Source organism: Molothrus ater, chromosome 30 (genome assembly GCF_012460135.2).
Source record: "Molothrus ater isolate BHLD 08-10-18 breed brown headed cowbird chromosome 30, BPBGC_Mater_1.1, whole genome shotgun sequence".
In the NCBI taxonomy this organism is placed as follows: domain Eukaryota; kingdom Metazoa; phylum Chordata; class Aves; order Passeriformes; family Icteridae; genus Molothrus; species Molothrus ater.
The window spans coordinates 2,281,393-2,300,470 of NC_050507.2; the positions used below are offsets into that span (position 1 = coordinate 2,281,393).

Below are 19,078 nucleotides of genomic sequence, written 5' to 3' on the forward strand. Positions count from 1 at the left end.
ATCCCAAATGGGACATCCCAAATGTCCCCATAGGGATGGGACATTGCCAAATGTCCCCACAGGGATGGGACATCCCAAATGTTCCCACAGGGATGGGACATCCCAAATGGGACATCCCAAATGGGACATCCCAAATGTCCCCACAGCCACAGGGATGGGACATCCCAAATGTCCCCACAGGGATGGGAGATGCCCAATGTCCCCACAGGGATGGGACACTTCCAAATGTCCCCACAGACTCAGGGATGGGACATTTCCAAATGTCCCCACAGGGATGGGACATCCCAAATGTCCCCACAGCCACGGAGATGGGACATCCCAAATGGAAGATCCCAAATGTCCCCACAGGGATGGGAGATCCCAAATGGAAGATCCCAAATGTCCCCACAGCCACAGGGATGGGACATTTCCAAATGCCCCCACAGCCGTGGGAGATCCCAAACATGCCCACAGGGATGGGACACCCCCAAAATCCACTCCACCCTCTCTGGGTGCTCCCAGCCCCCCCAGGGACATTTCTGAGGACATTTCGGGGTCCCCTGCCCACCTTGAAGCCAGCCACAGCCCCTGACTGCAGGTCAGACTCGATGTTGCCCGGGTCCAGGTAGGCGATGCTCATCAGGAACCCCGGCCCCGTGAACGCCCACAGCTTGCGGAAGCTGAAGCAGGAGTGCTGCAGGAGGGACACAAATTAACCCATTAATTAATTCATGAATTCCCTCACTGACACCCCATAGGGGTCTCCTCCAGCCAGGTCTCCCAAGCATTTGGAGATTTCTGTCACATTTGAGACAGTTCAGCTGTTTCAGATGGTTAAAAATCAACGGTGGCAGTGTTGGAAACAGAAAAGTTTTCATAAAAGGCAAAATAACAAAACTCTTTATAGAGAAAAACTGAGCCAGGTGCAAGAGGGAAAAAAGTAACTCCACTGCTAGAAGGGTCTCTTTGAGCCAGGTCTCATCAGCTCTTGGAGATTTATTTCACACCCAAGATAGCTCAGCTGCCTTAGATGGCATAAAATCAGCAGTGGTGGTGTTGGAAACAGGAAATTTTAAATAAAAGGCAAAAAACCAAAACTCTTTACAGAGAAAAACTGAGTTAGGTGCAAGAGGGAAAAAACCCAAACTCCTCTGATGTAAGGGTGTCCTTGAGCTAGGCCTTGTAAGCTTTTGGATATTTATGCACACTTGAGACAGCTCAGCTACTTCAGATGGATAAAATCAGCAGGATGGCTTCTGTGCTGGAAACAGAAAAGTTTTCATAAAAGGCAAAATAACAAAAATCTTTATAGAGAAAAACTGAGTTAGGTGCAAGAGGGAAAAAACCAAACTCCACTGCTGTAAGGGTCTCCTTGAGTCAGGTCTCATCAGCTCTTGGGGATCTGTTTCACACCCAAGATAGCTCAGCTGCCTCAGAAGGCATAAAATCAGCAGGATGGCTTCTGTGGTGGTGTTGGAAACAGAAAAGTTTTCATAAAAGGCAAAATAACAAATCTCTTTATAGAGAAAACTCGAGGTTTTTGCTCCTGGTAAAGCACCCCACAAAAGCAATCAGTTCTTTTGTTCTCTTCTTTTTCTAATGAATTGCTCAGGTGGGACTTTTTGGCTCCTGTGCCATTGGCTCTCCTTAAGTTTGAGGTGAAGTCCCTCAGGTCCTATGAGGTGTCTTCTTTGCTGATTGAGGAAAGAAACTTCTGGGCTTTTTTCCTTTTTAAGAGACCAAGGACAGTTTGGTCACTGCCAACAAGAGGCACAATCCTGTGCCACCCCAGACAGGGGCTCAGCCTGCTCCTAAACCCACCCCAAACTCTGCAGGGCTGCAAAACCAAACCAAGCCCTGATCTCACCCTAAACCCAGCCTGATCCTGAGCCCAGCCTGATCCTGAGCCCAGCCTGATCCTAAACCCAGCCTGCTCCTAAACCCAGCCTGATCCTAAACCCAGCCTGATCCTAAACCCAGCCTGATCCTAAACCCACCCCAAACTCTGCAGGGCTGCAAAACCAAACCATGCCCTGATCTCACCCTAAACCCAGCCTGTTCCTAAACCCAGCCTGATCCTGAGCCCAGCCTGATCCTGAGCCCAGCCTGATCCTAAACCCTGCCTGCTCCTAAACCTAGCCTGCTCCTAAACCTAGCCTGCTCCTAAACCCAGCCTGATCCTAAACCCAGCCTGCTCCTAAACCCAGCCTGATCCTGAGCCCAGCCCAAAGCTGGGATTGCTGGGCCCAGTCTGAGCTGTCCCCAGGCTCTGGGACAGCCAAGGTGACACCCATGGAGCCCCGGGGGGACGCAGGAGCCTCCCCAGGGGCAGGGGACACAGGGGACACAGGGGACACAGGGGACACAGGGGACAGTGTCACGAGCCCAGCCACAGCTGCCACTCCCTGATAAGGGACACAAAGGGCCCAGGTCCCTCCCTGAGCTCTGCCAGGGCCCTTCCCTGCCCTCTGGCTGCTCCAAATCCCCTGGGATCAATCATTAACACAGCTGGGGCCTCACCAATCCCCCAGACCCCGGCAGATCCCTCCCTCCCTCCCCCTGTCCCAGTCATTCCCAGTGCAGCCTGCAAGGGGAACTGGGGCCCGTGGCAGTGACTCAGGGGGCTCTGAGGCTGATTTTCCCAGCAGGAAATGACCCAGCCTAAACCAGGTTTTGACCTAAAAACTGTTTCCTCACAATTCCTTGTGATTTTTCATCATTCCTGAGCTGGCAGGAGCTGAAATCCCCAGGTTTTACCCCTGATTGGGAAATGCCAAGATTGGGAAATTCCAACATCCTCCTGCTGCCTCCTGGTGCTGCCCAAACCAGGGGGGCACCAGGAGAGCCTGAAACCCCCCCAGGAGCACAGAGAGACCCCAAATGTCCCCACAGGGATGGGACAATTCCCAATGTCCCCACAGGGATGGGACATCCCCAGTGTCCCCACAGGGATGGGACAATTCCCAATGTCCCCACAGGGATGGGACACCCCAATGTCCCCACAGGGATGGGACACCCCCAGTGTCCCCACAGGGATGGGACAATTCCCAATGTCCCCACAGGGATGGGACACCCCAATGTCCCCACAGGGATGGGAGATCCCAAATGTCCCCACAGGGATGGGACACCCCCAATGCCCCCACAGCCCCTGTCACTCATCATCATCATCAGATCTTCCTCATGCAATCCCAAGGAATTCCCAAGCAGGGCAGGGAACAAGCAGGAAATGACCCAAACCAGGTTTTGACCTAAAAACTGTTCCCTCACAATTCCTTGGGATTTTTCAGCATTGCTGAAATCCCTGTGAAAGCCCACATTTTATTCCTGACTAGGAAATGCCAACATCCCCCTGCTCCCTCCTTCCCAAGCCAGGGGGGCACCAGGAGAGCCTGAAACCCTTCAGGAGCACAGGGATGGGAGATCCCAAATGTCCCCACAGGGATGGGACACCCCCAGTGCCCCCACAGGGATGGGACAATTCCCAATGTCCCCACAGGGATGGGACACCCTCAATGTCCCCACAGGGATGGGACATCCCCAGTGTCCCTACAGGGATGGGAGATCCCAAATGTCCCCACAGGGATGGGACACCCCCAATGTCCCCACAGGGATGGGACACCCCCAGTGTCCCCACAGGGATGGGAGATCCCCAATGGCCCCACAGGGATGGGACATCCCCAGTGTCCCCACAGGGATGGGAGATCCCAAATGTCCCCACAGGGCTGGGAGATCCCAAATGTCCCCACAGGGATGGGACACCCCCAATGTCCCCACAGGGATGGGACAATTCCCAATGTCCCCACAGGGATGGGACATCCCCAGTGTCCCTACAGGGATGGGACAATTCCCAATGTCCCCACAGGGATGGGACACCCCCAGTGTCCCCACAGGGATGGGAGACCCCAAATGTCCCCACAGGGATGGGACACCCCAATGTCCCCACAGGGATGGGACACCCCCAGTGTCCCCACAGGGATGGGACACCCCCAGTGTCCCCACAGGGATGGGACACCCCAATGTCCCCACAGGGATGGGCCACCCCCAATGTCACTACAGGGATGGGACACCCCCAATGTCCCCACAGGGATGGGACACCCCCAATGTCCCCACAGGGATGGGAGATCCGCAATGTCCCCACAGGGATGGGACACCCCCAATGTCCCCACAGGTATGGGACACCCCCAGTGTCCCCACAGGGATGGGAGATCCGCAATGTCCCCACAGGGATGGGACACCCCAATGTCCCCACAGGGATGGGCCACCCCCAATGTCACTACAGGGATGGGACACCCCCAATGTCCCCACAGGGATGGGACACCCCCAATGTCCCCACAGGGATGGGAGATCCGCAATGTCCCCACAGGGATGGGACACCCCCAATGTCCCCACAGGTATGGGACACCCCCAGTGTCCCCACAGGGATGGGAGATCCGCAATGTCCCCACAGGGATGGGACACCCCAATGTCCCCGCAGGGATGGGACAATTCCCAATGTCCTCACAGGGATGGGACACCCCCAATGTCCCCACAGGGATGGGACACCCCCAATGTCCCCATAGGGATGGGAAATCCGCAATGTCCCCACAGGGATGGGACATCCCAAATGTCCCCACAGTGATGGGACACCCCCAATGTCCCCACAGGGATGGGACACCCCCAATGTCCCCACAGGGATGGGACACCCCCAATGTCCCCACAGGGATGGGACAATTCCCAATGTCCCCACAGGGATGGGACAATTCCCAATGTCCCCACAGGGATGGGACACCCCCAGTGTCCCCACAGGGATGGGCCACCCCATGATGAGCCCCCCACTATGCCAAGGCCTCTTCCTGCTCTGTGGCTGCTCCAAGCAGGAGCCACATCCCTGGGCTCCATCCTCACCACAGCCCCCAAGCACAGCAGACCCCTGCCCCTGTCCCAGTCCTTCCCAGTGCAGGCTGCAAGGGGAACTGGAGCCCTGGAGTGACTCAGGGGCGTCTGAGCTCGGGCTCTCCTCCAGCCAGGTCCCATCAGCTCTTGGGGATCTGTTTCACACCCAAGATAGCTCAGCCACCTCAGAAGGCATAAAATCAGCAGGATGGCTTCTGTGGTGGTGCTGGAAACAGAAAAGTTGTAATAAAAGGCAAAATAACAAAGCTCCTTATAGAGAAAACCTGAGCTGGGTGCAAGAGGTCCCTGGTAAAACACCTCACAAAACCAATTAATTTCTTCATTCTTTTTCTAATAAATTGCTTAAGCAAAACTTTTTGGCTTCTGTCTAATTAGCTATACTTAAGTCCTCCAACTCCTATAAATTGTCTTTTCACCTAATTAAAAAGAGAAACTTCTAAACTTATTTCCTTTTAAAAAAGACAAAAGGTAGTTTTGTCACTCCCACAAGATAAACCCCATTCCTATAACACCCCAGACAGGGGCTCAGCCTCTTCCTTAACCCCATCCCAAATTCTGAAGGGATAGTTTATGAAAAGATAGCTTTATCTATATAAACTATACATAACTGTAAATGCCATTTCCCATCACACTGCAACATAGAACTAGATATATATATATATATATATTTTATATATATATTTTATATGTAACTATAAAAGATAGTTTTGTCCCTCCATCAACAGAAATCACATTCCTCTGGGTGCCTGAGGGTGATTTTTCCAGCAGGGTTCCCCCACTCACCGTCTCATCCTCGGGGATGGGGATCTTGCTGTCGAAGTAGGTGCTGAAGGGCTCCCCCTCCTCAGCCTCGGGGGGCTGCAGGGGGCTCCTGCTGCTGGAGATGGTGCTGAGCACCCCCCCGAGCCCCCCGGGCTCCCCAGAGACATCCTCTGCAGGGACACAGAGAAAGAGATTGAAACCATGGAAAATTCAGGGAGTTAGGAAGGAATTCCGGCTTGGTAAAGCCTGGGAAATGTTCAAGGTTGGCCCTGGGGAATGCCAGGCCTTGTGTTGGCTGGATCAGGTGAAACTGCACCTATGAAGTCACTATATGATAAATAATGTAATTATTAGATAGAATTACTGTTTAAAGTACCATGAGAAACTGTGTTAGGGTTTGAGGGGATCACCAGAAATCTGTGCTTGGATGAAATCAATGTCTACAACAGAACAATCTAAGTTTAAAAATGAATATTTAAATTATATAATGATAGAATATACAACTGTAGCTGTGTCATCAGTGTATGATAAATAATATAATTATTAGATAGAATTACTGTTTGAAGAATCATGAGAAACTGTGTTAGGGGTTTGAGGGGATCACGAGAAATCTGTGCTTGGATGAAATCAATGTCTACAAAAGAACAATCCAAGTTTGATAATGAATATGTAAATTATATAATGATAGAATATAAAACTGTACCTGTGTAATCAGTGTATGATAAATAATATAATTATTAGATAGAATTACTGTTTAAAGTACCATGAGAAACTGTGTTATGGGTTTAGGGGGATCACGAGAAATCCATGCTTGGATGAAATCAATGTCTACAACAGAACAATCCAAGTTTGATAATGAATATTTAGATTATATAATGATAGAATATAAAACATGTTCAGCTCAAAATGTCGGGTCAGATTTGGGTCTGTAGCCCTGACACCCAGAGCTCTTCAATAAAAGCACTGCAGGTGCTGTATGATCATAATCAAAATCAATAGCCATAATCAATAATCAATCATAATCAATCATAATCATAATCAATCAACCTATAATCATTCTGTGATTTTGTGCTCCTGAATGCCAACAGAGGCACAGGAGCAGTGAGACCCTGCAGGGACAGGAGATCTGACAGGAGCCAGCACAGCTGATGCTTAATTTATCACTAATTAAGTGATAAAGAGGTAATTGAATTAAAATACCCCACACTGCTGCACCTCTCAGAATCTCCTCTCCCTCCTGGGTCCAGGCTGGGATTTATTTATTCCAGGGAATTTTAAAAATCCCATCCTGGGGGCTGGTCTGGAGTGGTGGAGGAGCAGCGTCCCCAAAATGATTAATGACTAATTAATGATTAATCTGGACGAGCCAGATCCCAGAGAGGTCTGGGGCTGCTCCTGCAGCTCCATCCCAGCCTCTCCTGCTGGATCCCAGGGAAATCCAACACTGGAAACAAGGGGCAGGGAGGGATGGGCCAGCAGGGGCAGCCTGAGAGCGCCAGGGGCTCCAAAGGTGAGGGGTGAGGAGAGGGAGCGGGGCCACCCTGCAGGCTCCCACACCCTGGGAGATCCTGCCACATCCCCAGATCCCAGATCCCCAGATCCCACATCCCCAGATCCCCAGATCCCACATCCCCAGATCCCCAGATTCCACATCCCCAGATCCCCAGATTCCACATCCCCACATTCCCATATTCCACATTCTCACATCCCCATATTCCACATCCCCACATTCCACATCCCCACATTCCCATATTCCACATTCTCACATCCCCATATTCCCATATTCCACATCCCTAGATTCCCATATTCCACATCCCCACATTCCCATATTCCACATCCCCACATCCCCAGATCCCACATCCCCACATTCCCATATTCCACATTCTCACATCCCCACATTCCACATTCCCACATCCCCATATTCCACATCCCCATATTCCACATTCCCACATCCCCACATTCCCATATTCCACATCCCCACATTCCCATATTCCCACCCTCTGCCCCAACACCAGCAGCAAAATCTCCATCCTGTGCTCTCTCCCAGCCCTACACAATCCCATATTCTCTCCCAATCCCACACAACTCCACACTCTCTCCCAATCCTATACTCAACCCCACATTCTCTCCCAGTCCCTCACAATCCCACAGAACCCCACACTCTTTCCCAATCCTATACAATCCCACACTCTCTCCTAACCCCATACTCGATCCCATACTCTCCCCAATGCCACACTCTCCCCACACAATCCCCACTCACTCCCAACCCCACACAATTCCACATTCTCTCCCAATCCTATACTCAACCCCACACTGTCTCCTAACCCTACACAACTCCACACCCTCTCCCAATCCTATAAAACCCCACACAGCCCCACACTCTCTCCCAGTCCCTCACAGCCCCACACTCTCTCCTAATCCTATACAATCCCACAGAACCCCACACTCTCTCCCAGTCCCACACAAACTCACACTCTTCTCCAGCTCTATACAATCCCACACTGGATCCCATATCCTCTCCCAGTCCCATCCCTGATCCCATTCTCCCCAAACCCCACATTGCCCCACAGAGCCCCACTCACAGCCCTCATCCCCACTCACAGCCCCACTCACAGCCCCACTCACAGCCCCCCATCCCCACATCCCCACTCACAGCCCCCCCCAGCCCCACTCACAGCCCCCCATCCCCACTCACAGCCCCACTCACTGCCCCCAGCCCCACTCACTGCTCCCAGCCCCACTCACAGCCCCACTCACAGCCCCCCATCCCCACTCACAGCCCCCCAGCCCCCCCAGCCCCACTCACAGCCCCCAGCCCCACTCACAGCCCCACTCACAGCCCCACTCACAGCCCCACTCACAGCCCCACTCACAGCCCCACTCACAGCCCCCAGCCCCACTCACAGCCCCACTCACAGCCCCACTCACAGCCCCCCAGCCCCCCCAGCCCCACTCACAGCCCCCCAGCCCCCCCAGCCCCACTCACTGCCGCTGTCCCCGGGCACCATCCCCGCCCCTCCCGCAGCCGCCGCGCTCTGGGCCGGGCCGGGCCGGGCAGGGCAGCCCAGAGCGGCCATTGCATCACCGGCCCCTCCTCCTCCTCCTCCTCCCCCGGCCTCCCGAGCCCGGCCAGGGCCTCCTCGGACAGGGGAACCCTGCTGGGAACTGCCCAGGTGTGCTGGGAACTGCCCAGGTGTGCAGGGAGCACTGTCAGAGCTGCCCAGGTGTGCTGGGAGCTGCCCAGGTGTGCTGGGAACTGCCCAGGTGTGCAGGGAGCCCGGTCAGAGCTGCCCAGGTGTGCAGGGAGCACTGTCAGAGCTGCCCAGGTGTGCAGGGAGCCCTCTGAGAGCTGCCCAGGTGTGCAGGGAGCACTGTCAGAGCTGCCCAGGTGTGCAGGGAGCCCTCTGAGAGCTGCCCAGGTGTGCAGGGAGCCCTGCCAGAGCTGCCCAGGTGTGCTGGGAACTGCCCAGGTGTGCAGGGAGCCCTCTCAGAGCTGCCCAGGTGTGCAGGGAGCTCTGCCAGAGCTCTCCCCCAGGACATCCCTGCCCAGGCTGGGCTGGTTCAGCTGGGCTGGGTGAGCCCAGGGCGCTGCAGGGGCTCAGCCCAGCACCCCGAAAGGAAGGGAGGGATGAAGGGAACACCCCAAAAAGCCCAGGGATGGGTGAAGGAAAGGGAAGGGAGGGATGAGAGCTCAGCCCAGCACCCCAAGAAGCACAAAAAGCAGGGATGGGGCTGAAGGGAGCACCCCAAGAAGCACAGGGATGGGTGAAGGAAAGGGAAGGGAGGGATGAGAGCTCAGCCCAGCACCCCAAGAAGCACAAAAAGCAGGGATGGGGCTGAAGGGAGCGCCCCAAGAAGCACAAAAAGCAGGGATGGGGCTGAAGGGAGCACCCCAAGAAGCACAAAAAGCAGGGATGGGGCTGAAGGGAGCACCCCAAGAAGCACAAAAAGCAGGGATGGGGCTGAAGGGAGCACTCCAAGAAGCACAAAAAGCAGGGATGGGGCTGAAGGGAGCACCCCAAAAAGCCCAGGGGTGGCTGAGGAAGGGGCTGCCCCCGTGCCAGGCTCACCGTAGGACGTTTTCCTCTCCATGTCTGAGGTGCCCATGGGGGAGGCCTTGCCCTGCTCTGGGAGCTGCTTCACTCTGGACACATTGGCTGGGGAAAAAAAAGGGGAAAAATCCTGTCAGGGTGAGTCAGAAACCTGGATGGTAAAAATTCTTCACTTTCTGTGCTGAAAGGCACAGGCTCACAAAAAACCCCACTGCATTTGGCCTGGGGCTGGGAAGGACTTCCAAAATTAATTAATACCACTAAGATTACAAGTGTATTGTTGGTTAAAAGTGTGGAATATCACAAAGTAGAAAACTTAAGAGTTTTAATGTGTAGTAATAAATATGGAAAGTTTTAATGCAGAAACAAATTGTTCTTCTTTACCTTCTTCTTCCTAAGCTTAAGCAGTAATTTGTAATTAAAAAAGTCCACAGTGCAGGCTTGGAGAAATTAGTTATTCAGTTCAAAAAGGAAATAATTTAAGTATCATTCCTTAATTAAATAATTTAACCTTAAAAGACCTCACAACAAAAGATAGTTAACCATTTTGCTAATGGTTATAATAATTAATAAAAGACCACCAGGATGGAGAATCAGAGCTGGCAGGAGGGAGGGGGCAGAGGCAGATTCAGTTCCCAGGCTCTGCCAGGCCTGAGAAACCCAGGGAGGGACCCAGAGCCAGACCTGAGGGGCCAGCAGGGAGCAGAGAGGGGATTTGGGCTGGGAGGGAAGGCAGGAAGGAAAGAAAGGAAAAGAGAGAGAGAGAGAGAGAGAGAGAGAGGGGGAAAGGAGGAAAGAAAGAAGGAAAGAAGGAGAAGAAAGGAGGGAAGAAAGGAGGGAAGGAAGAGAAGAAAGGAAATAGTGAAGGGGAAGGAAGGGAAGAAATAATGAAAGAAGGAAAAGAAAGGAAATAATGAAGGGAAAGAAAGAAAAGAAAGAAAAGAAAGAAGGAAAGAAGGAGAAGAAAGAAAAGAAAGAAGGAAAGAAGGAGAAGAAAGGAAACAAAGAAGGGAAGAAATAATGAAAGAAGGAGAAGAAAGGAAATAATGAAGGGAAGGAAAGAAGGAGAAGAAAGGGGAGAAAGAAGGGAAGAAAGAAGGGAAGAAAGAGAAGAAAGGAAATAGTGAAGGGGAAGGGAGGGAAGAAAGGGAAGAAATAATGAAAGAAGGAGAAGAAAGGAAATAATGAAGGGAAAGAAAGAAAAGAAAGAAGGAAAGAAGGAGAAGAAGGAGAAGAAGGAGAAGAAGGAGAAGAAGGAGAAGAAGGAGAAGAAGGAGAAGAAGGGAAAGAAGGGAAAGAAGGGAAAGAAGGGAAAGAAGGGAAAGAAAGAAGGGAAAAATAATGAAAGAAGGAGAAGAAAGGAAATAATGAAGGGAAGGAAAGAAGGAGAAGAAAGGGGAGAAAGAAGGGAAGAAAGAAGGGAAGAAGGAAAGAATGAAAGAAGGAGAAGAAAGGAAAGAAAGAAGGGAAGGAAGGAAAGAAAGAAGGGAAGGAGAAGAGAAAAGAGAAGAGAAAAGAGAAGAGAAAAGAGAAGAGAAAAGAGAAGAGAAAAGAGAAGAGAAGAGAGAAGAGAAAAGAGAAGAGAAAAGAGAAGAGAAAAGAGAAGAGAAAAGAGAAGAGAAGAGGATTCCCCCTGCTCTGCCCAGGGGCAGCTGGAGCCGATTGTGAAACCCATGCAGGAAACGAGTGGGGAATTCCCCGGGTGTGCAAACCACGTCCCACCCCCTCCCTGCCCCCCCAAACCCTCCCGGGCCCCCCAAGCCCTCCCAGCCCCCGGGCAGTGGGTTAAGGGCAGGTTTAACTCCTTCAGCACCGGGGTTTTTATTTAAAAAAAAAAAATTAAATTTAATTTAAATAAATTTAAATTAAAGCCACACAGGAATGAGGCAGGACCTGGAATGGGGCTGGGAGAGATCCAGGAGCTCAAACCCCCAGGACAAACCAACAAAGCACCAAATCCTCTGTCAAATCCCGTCAGATTTGAAAGGGAGATTTCCATAAAGCAAGGGAATATATTGGTTCAGGGAGGATGCAAAAGGAAATCATCAGCCAGGTACTCAGCTAAAGTGAACTCCAGCTCTGACCACTCACTCGTATTTTTCCTTCTTTTCTAAGCAGCAAACCTCACAGCTTCCATTAAAAAAAACCCCAAAAACAAACGAAAAAAAAAACCCCAAAATTCAAAAAACAAACAACACACAAAAACCACAAAAAAGACCAAAAAAAAAAAAAACCAACAACAGAAAAAAAAAAACAAAAAAGACCAAAAAACCCCAAAACCAAAACAAACAAAAAACCCAAAAACCAAACAAACAAAAAAAAAAAAAAAACAAAACAAAAAAAACCACAAAAAAACCCAACAAACAAAAAAACAAAAACCAAAGAAACCACAAAAAAAAAAAAAAACCCCAGAAAAGTTTACCAAAAATCCAACTTTTCCCCAAAAGGTGATCCAGGAGGAATGAATGACCTTAGCGCAGAGCTGCAGCCCAGGATGATGAGCTTCACCCAGGAGGGAGATTTTGGGGGAAATGTTCGTTGTGGAGCCAGCTCAGTATCTGCCCCCAGGCTGGGAGGGGCAGGACGGGGCCCCTTTATCTGCCCCAGCAGCTGCGGGCTGGGGGCTGCCCCCGCCCCAGGGAACGGCCCCAATTCACCCCCACAGAGGAGCCGGGCACGGGCAGCCCTGGCCAGGAGGGAATCCTTAAAATCCAGCCCTAAAATCCATCCTAAATCTGCCCTGGGTGCCCTTTTGTCCCCTCCTGTCACTTGGAAGCAGAGCCTGACCCCACCTGGCTGTGTCCCCTCCTCTCAGGGACTTGTGAGGATTCCACCCCTGGCCTGAGCAGCTTTTCCATGAGGGAAATGAAGGAATTCTCCCTAAAATTCATCCTAAATCTGCCCTGGGAGAATTTTTGTTTCATCCTCTCACCTGGGAGCAGAGCCTGACCCCATGTGGCTGCTTCCCCTCCTCTCAGGGACTTGTGGAGACTCCACCCCTGGCCTGAGCTGCTTTTCCATGAGGGAATTCTCCCTAAAATCCAAGCTAAATCTGCCCTGGGTGCCCTTTTGTCCCCTCCTGTCACTTGGAAGCAGAGCCTGACCCCACCTGGCTGTGTCCCCTCCTCTCAGGGACTTGTGGAGACTCCATCTTGGCCTGAACAGCTTTTCCATGAGGGAAATGAAGGAATTTTCCCTAAAATCCAAACTAAACCTGCCCTGGGAGAATTTTATCTCCTCCTGTAGCCTGGGAGCAGAGCCTGACCCCACCTGGCTGTGTCCCCTCCTCTCAGGGACCTGTGGAGACTCCACCCCAGAGTGAGCAGCTTTTCCATGAAGGAAATCAGGGAATTCTCCCTAAAATCCAAACTAAACCTACCCTGGGAGAATTTTATCTCCTCCTGTAGCCTGGAAGCAGAGCCTGACCCCACCTGGCTGTGTCCCCTCCTGTCAGGGACCTGTGGGGAGCTGAGCCCTCTCAGCCAAGCTCCAGCCCTGGGGACCCAAAGCTGAGCCCAGGATTCGGGCTCTGCCCTCAGCTGTGCCCAGCACAGGGGGGTGGGCACTGCCCCCGTGCCAGTGCCCACCTGGGCTCACATCCAGCCCTGGGCTCTCTCCCACTCCCACCCAGCAGCTTCCCTGGCCCTGGGCTCAACCCCCAGGCTGGGCCTGGCATCATCACAGGGGAACATTCCCTGTGCCCACCCAGCCCTGAGCAGGGCACCATGAGGTCCCTGTGCCCACCCAGCCCTGAGCAGGGCACCACGAGGTCCCTGTGCCCACCCAGCCCTCAGCAGGGCACCACGAGGTCCCTGTGCCCACCCAGGCCTGGGCAGGGCACCACGAGGTCCCTGTGCCCCCTCCATGGCTGCTGCCGCTGTCCCCACGTGTGCAGCCAGCAGTGAACAAAGGGCTTCTTGTTCTGCCCCCACCCTGCTGTGCCACGAGTTCTTCCACAGCCCTGGGCTCATCCTGGGCTCATCCTGATCCTGTTCCTCTCTACAGCCCTGGGCTCATCCTGCCCCTTCCCACAGCCCTGGGCTCATCCTGGGCTCATCCTGATCCTGTTCCTGTTCCTCCTCATCCTGGGCTCATCCTGCTCCTTTCAAGAACCCTGGGCTCATCCTGGGCTCATCCTGCTCCTTTCAAGAACCCTGGGCTCATGCTGTTCCTCTCAACAGCCCTGGGCTCATCCTGGGCTCATCCTGCTCCTGGCTCCTCCTCAACCTAAGCTCATCCTGCTCCTTCCACAGTCCTGGGCTCATCCTGCTCCTGCTCCTTCCAACAGTCCAGGGCTCATCCTGCTCCTGCTCACCCAGGGCTCATCCTGCTCCTTCCAACACCCCTGGGCTCATCCTGGGCTCATCCTGCTCCTGTTCCTGTTCCTCCTCAAACTGAGCTCATCCTGCTCCTTCCAACACCCCTGGGCTCATCCTGCCCCTGCTCATCCTCATCCTGGACTCATCCTGCTCCTTCCAAGAACCCCGGGCTCATCCTGCTCCTTCCACAGCCCTGGGCTCATCCTGTTCCTGCTCATCCTGCTCCTTTCAAGAACCCTGGGCTCATCCTGCTCCTCCTCATCCTGGGCTCATCCTGCTCCTTCCACAGCCCTGGGCTCATCCTGCTCCTTCCAACACCCCTGGGCTCATCCTGTTCCTGCTCATCCTGCTCCTTTCAAGAACCCTGGGCTCATCCTGCTCCTTCCACAGCCCTGGGCTCATCCTGCTCCTGTTCCTCCCGACCCTGGACCCATCCTGCTCCTGCTCCTGCTCCTCCTGCCCAGCCTGGCCCCGTGCTGGGAGCAGTTCCTGCCATTGAGCTCAGCCCTTTGATGTGGGCTCTGAGCAGGGCTGGTTCCTGCAGACCCTGACGGACCCTCCTGGGCTGGTTTGGGGCTGACAGCTTGGTTTGATCCCTGCACAGACAGACACCCTGCAGGCTGGGAGCCCCTCACTGGGAGCACTGGGAGCACTGGGAGCTCCTCACTGGTGATACTGGTGACACTGGGAGCCCCTCACTGGGAGCACTGGGAGCCCCTCACTGGTGACACTGGGAGCACTGGGAGCTCCTCACTGGTGACACTGGGAGCACTGGGAGCTCCTCACTGGTGATACTGGTGACACTGGGAGCCCCTCACTGGGAGCACTGGGAGCTCCTCACTGGGAGCCCCTCACTGGGAGCCCCTCACTGGGAGCACTGGGAGCACTGGGAGCCCCTCACTGGGAGCACTGGGAGCCCCTCACTGGGAGCCCCTCACTGGGAGCACTGGGAGCACTGGGAGCCCCTCACTGGGAGCACTGGGAGCCCCTCACTGGGAGCACTGGGAGCACTGGGAGCCCCTCACTGGGAGCACTGGGAGCACTGGGAGCCCCTCACTGGGAGCACTGGGAGCCCCTCACTGGTGGCACTGGGAGCTCCTCACTGGTGATACTGGGAGCACTGGGAGCCCCTCACTGGTGGCACTGGGAGCTCCTCACTGGTGATACTGGGAGCACTGGGAGCCCCTCACTGGTGGCACTGGGAGCACTGGGAGCCCCTGACTGGTGGCACTGGGAGCCCCTGACTGGTGGCACTGGGAGCACTGGGAGCCCCTCACTGGTGGCACTGAGAGCCCCTCACTGGTGGCACTGGGAGCCCCTGACTGGTGGCACTGGGAGTCCCTCACTGGGAGCACTGGGAGCCCCTCACTGGTGATACTGGGAGCCCCTGACTGGTGGCACTGGGAGCACTGAGAGCTCTTCACTGGGAGCCCCTCACTGGTGGCACTGGGAGCCCCTGACTGGTGGCACTGGGAGCACTGGAGCCCCTCACAGGTGGCACTGGGACCCCCGGGAGCCCCTCACTGGTGGCACTGGTGGCACTGGGAGCCTCTCACTGGTGGCACTGGTGGCACTGGGAGCCCTGAGCTGCTCCCTGAGCCTCGGGCCAGCCCTTTCGGGTGAGGTCCCGCTGGGAGCCGTGGGCAGGGCCCAGGTGGGCACTGGGCAGCCCAGCCCAGGTGAGCTGGGTGGTGGCAGCTGCTGCTGCAATCTGGGCCTGGCTGATCCCAGAGGGATTTCCCAACCCTCCTGCCCCAATTCCAGCTGCTGACCCTCCCACACAGCCCTGCTGGGTCAAGCACCTGGGAAAGCTCATCCTGTGCACAGAGCTGTGGGGTCACCCTGGGGACAGCACGGGGGGATCAGCCCTTGGGACCATTCCTGTGGGATTACCCCTGTGGGATATTCCATTCCTGTGGGATATTCCATCCCTGTGGGATCATCTCTATGGGATCCACACCTATAGGATCCCATCCCTGCAGGATCCATCTCTGTGGTATCATCCCTATGGGATCTATCCCTATAGGATCCCATCCCTGTGGGATCCCATCCCTGTGGGACTCCATCCCTGTGGGATCATTCCTGTGGGATCATCTCTATGGGATCCACACCTATAGTATCCCATCCCTGTGGGATTCCATCCCTGTGGGATCTCATCCCTGCAGGATCCATCTCTGTGGGATCATCCCTATGGGATCCATCCCTATAGGATCCCATCCCTGTGGAATTACCCCTGTGGGATCCATCTCTGTGGGATCCCATCCTTATGTGCTCCATCTCTGTGGGATCACCCCCATAGGATCCAATCCCTGTGGGATCATCCATGCAAGATCCACCCCTCCTCTCACCACGAGGGTGACCCGGTTACTCCACACCCCGAAACCAACAGCACCTGCAGGGAGGAGCAGCTCTCCTCCCGCCCTGCTCAGCCCCCAGACTCAGGAGCCATCCCTGTAGGACCCATCCTTGCAGGATCCCATCCCTGTAGGATCCATCCTTGCAGGATCCCATCCCTGTAGGATCCCATCCCTGCAGAATCCATCCCTGAGGGATCCCATCCCTGCAGGGATCATCCCTGTGGGACCCATCCTTGCAGAATCCATCCCTGAGGGATCCCATCCCTGTAGGACCCCATCTCTTTGGGATCCTATCCCTGCAGGGATCATCCCTATGGGATCCCATCCCTATGGGCTCCATCCCTGCAGAATCCATCTCTTTGGGATCCCATCCCTGCAGGATCACCCCTGTGGGCTCCATCCCTGCAGGATCCATCCCTTTGGGATCCATCCCTGCAGGATCACCCTGTGGGCTCCCTCCCTGCCCCACTCCTGCCCAGGACAGGATCAGATGAAGGCAGGGCTGACCTGGGCTCTGCTCCTGGCTCACCTGGACATGGCCCCTGCCCACCCCGGGCAGGCTGGACCAGCTCGGGCCCTGCCCAGCCCTGCCCGCATCCCACGCTCCGGGGCTGGCATCTGCCCTGGGCACAGCAGGGCATGGGGGCACTGAGCCTGCCCTGGGCATGGGCACTGAGCCTGCCCTGGGCACAGCAGGGCATGGGCACTGAGCCTGTCCTGGGCACAGCAGGGCAGGGGCACTGAGCCTGTCCTGGGCACAGCAGGGCAGGGGCACTGAGCCTGCCCTGGGCATGGACACTGAGCCTGCCCTGGGCACAGCAGGCACTGAGCCTGCCCTGGGCCCTGGGCAGGGCATGGACACTGAGCCTGCCCTGGGCACAGCAGGGCAGGGGCACTGAGCCTGTCCTGGGCACAGCAGGGCAGGGGCACTGAGCCTGCCCTGGGCATGGACACTGAGCCTGCCCTGGGCATGGGCACTGAGCCTGCCCTGGGCACAGCAGGGCATGGACACTGAGCCTGCCCTAGGCATGGGCACTGAGCCTGCCCTGGGCACAGCAGGGCAGGGGCACTGAGCCTGCCCTGGGCATGGGCACTGAGCCTGCCCTGGGCACAGCAGGCACTGAGCCTGTCCTGGGCACAGCAGGGCATGGACACTGAGCCTGTCCTGGGCACAGCAGGGCACCGGGCTGGGATCTGCCCTGCTGACCCCGGGGTGCCCTGGTGCCCTCCTCTCACCACGAGGGTGACCCGGTTACTCCACACCCCGAAACCAACAGCACCTGCAGGGAGGAGCAGCTCTCCTCCCGCCCTGCTCAGCCCCCAGATATTTAAGAGCCAGCCCCCAAATATTTAGGAGCCGGCCCCCAGATTTAGGAGCCCCCAGATTCAGCAGCCAGCTCCAGATTTAGGAGCCCTCAAATTCAGGAGCCAGCCCCAAATTCAGGAGCCGGTCCCTAGACTTAGGATCCAGGCCCCAGATTTAGCAGCCAGCCCTCAAATTTAGGATCCAGCCCCAGATTAAGTAGCCAGCCCCCAGATTTAGGATCCAGGCCCCATATTTAGGAGTCAGTCCCCAGATTTAGGAGCCAGGCCCCAGACATTTAGGAGCCACCTCTCAGATTTAGGATGCACTCCTCAGATTTAGGAGCCAGCCCCAGATTTAGGATCAGCCCCATATTCAGGGTCCAGCCCTGTTCCTCCCAGCGTGGGACGGGGCAGCTGACGCACACCTGAGCGTTTCCATCGCCCGGGCTGAGCCAAACCCACAAAGCCCCGGCGCCGTTATCGCCACCGCTCCCGTTACCGGCACCGCGCGGGGACCGGAGCCCGCCCTGAGCCCACCCGTGGACCTTGCTCGGGGCCAGGCGGGAGCCCGGAGCCCTGCGCGGTGACAGCGACATTGCCGAGCCTGGGGACACCGGGCCTGCGGCACCGGCCGGGCCCATCCTCCGCACCGGCACCGAACCGGAGCTGGCACCGGCACCGAACCGGAGCTGGCACCGGGGACACGGGGACCCCATCTCGGGCACTTGGAGCCCCGGCACTCCCGTCCCGAGGGAGGGACGAGCCTGTGGGAGCCCCGAACCCCGGCGGAGCCGGTGCCGCCACCCCCGGCGGGGACCCCGGGACACCCCAAGGTCACCGGGGGACCCCGAAGCCCCGCGGGCGGTGCCGGGGGGCGACGGGCGGCGGCTCCGTGACCCCGTCCCGACCCCCACCCGGGGGTCCCTCAGCACATCCAGGGCACCCCCGGGCACCGGAGACCCCCGCAAAGCCCCCGGGACCCGCAGGGCCGGAGCCCCCCGGGACTCCCGGGGCCGGAGCCCCCGGTACCGCCCGCCGAGGGTTCCCCCCCATCGCTCACCGGCCCCGGCCGCCCCCGGCCCCGCCGCCGCCGCCGCCACATGCCCGGCCCGAGCCGCGTCCCGGCGCACCGAGCGCGTCACGGGGCGGCACCGGGACCTCGGGGTGGGGCCTGAGCCCGAACGTGGGTGCGGGGCTGGGGACTGAGCCCCGGGACTGCGGGTGGCGGGGATGGGCGGCCCCAGGACGGCAGCCGGGTCCCACTTTGGGCCCCCAGGTCCCACTTTGGGGTCTGAGGTCCCAGAATGGCAGCCAGGGCTCCCAGTCCCAGTGTGGGGTCCCCGGTCCCAGTTTGGGGCACCAGGATGACAAACAGAGCCCCAGTCCCAGTTTGGGTCCCCCAGGTCCCAGT

The 19,078-nt window shown here is 56.1% G+C and overlaps 1 protein-coding gene across 1 annotated transcript in view; it reads right to left on the reverse strand.

Moving 5' to 3' along the window:
- The window catches only part of LOC118697246 (natural resistance-associated macrophage protein 2-like), a 49,715-nt gene extending 30,905 nt beyond the window's left edge, over positions 1-18,810 (reverse strand). Inside the window, exons 1-4 of the mRNA XM_036399786.2 lie at positions 18,728-18,810; positions 9,705-9,791; positions 5,656-5,804; positions 548-673 (exon numbers count right to left, since the gene is read on the reverse strand). Of these exons, the coding sequence (XP_036255679.1) occupies positions 548-673; positions 5,656-5,804; positions 9,705-9,741 (312 nt within the window). The 5' untranslated portion in view covers positions 9,742-9,791; positions 18,728-18,810. The remainder of the gene's footprint in view (positions 1-547; positions 674-5,655; positions 5,805-9,704; positions 9,792-18,727) is intronic.
- Positions 18,811-19,078: the final 268 nt, after the last annotated feature.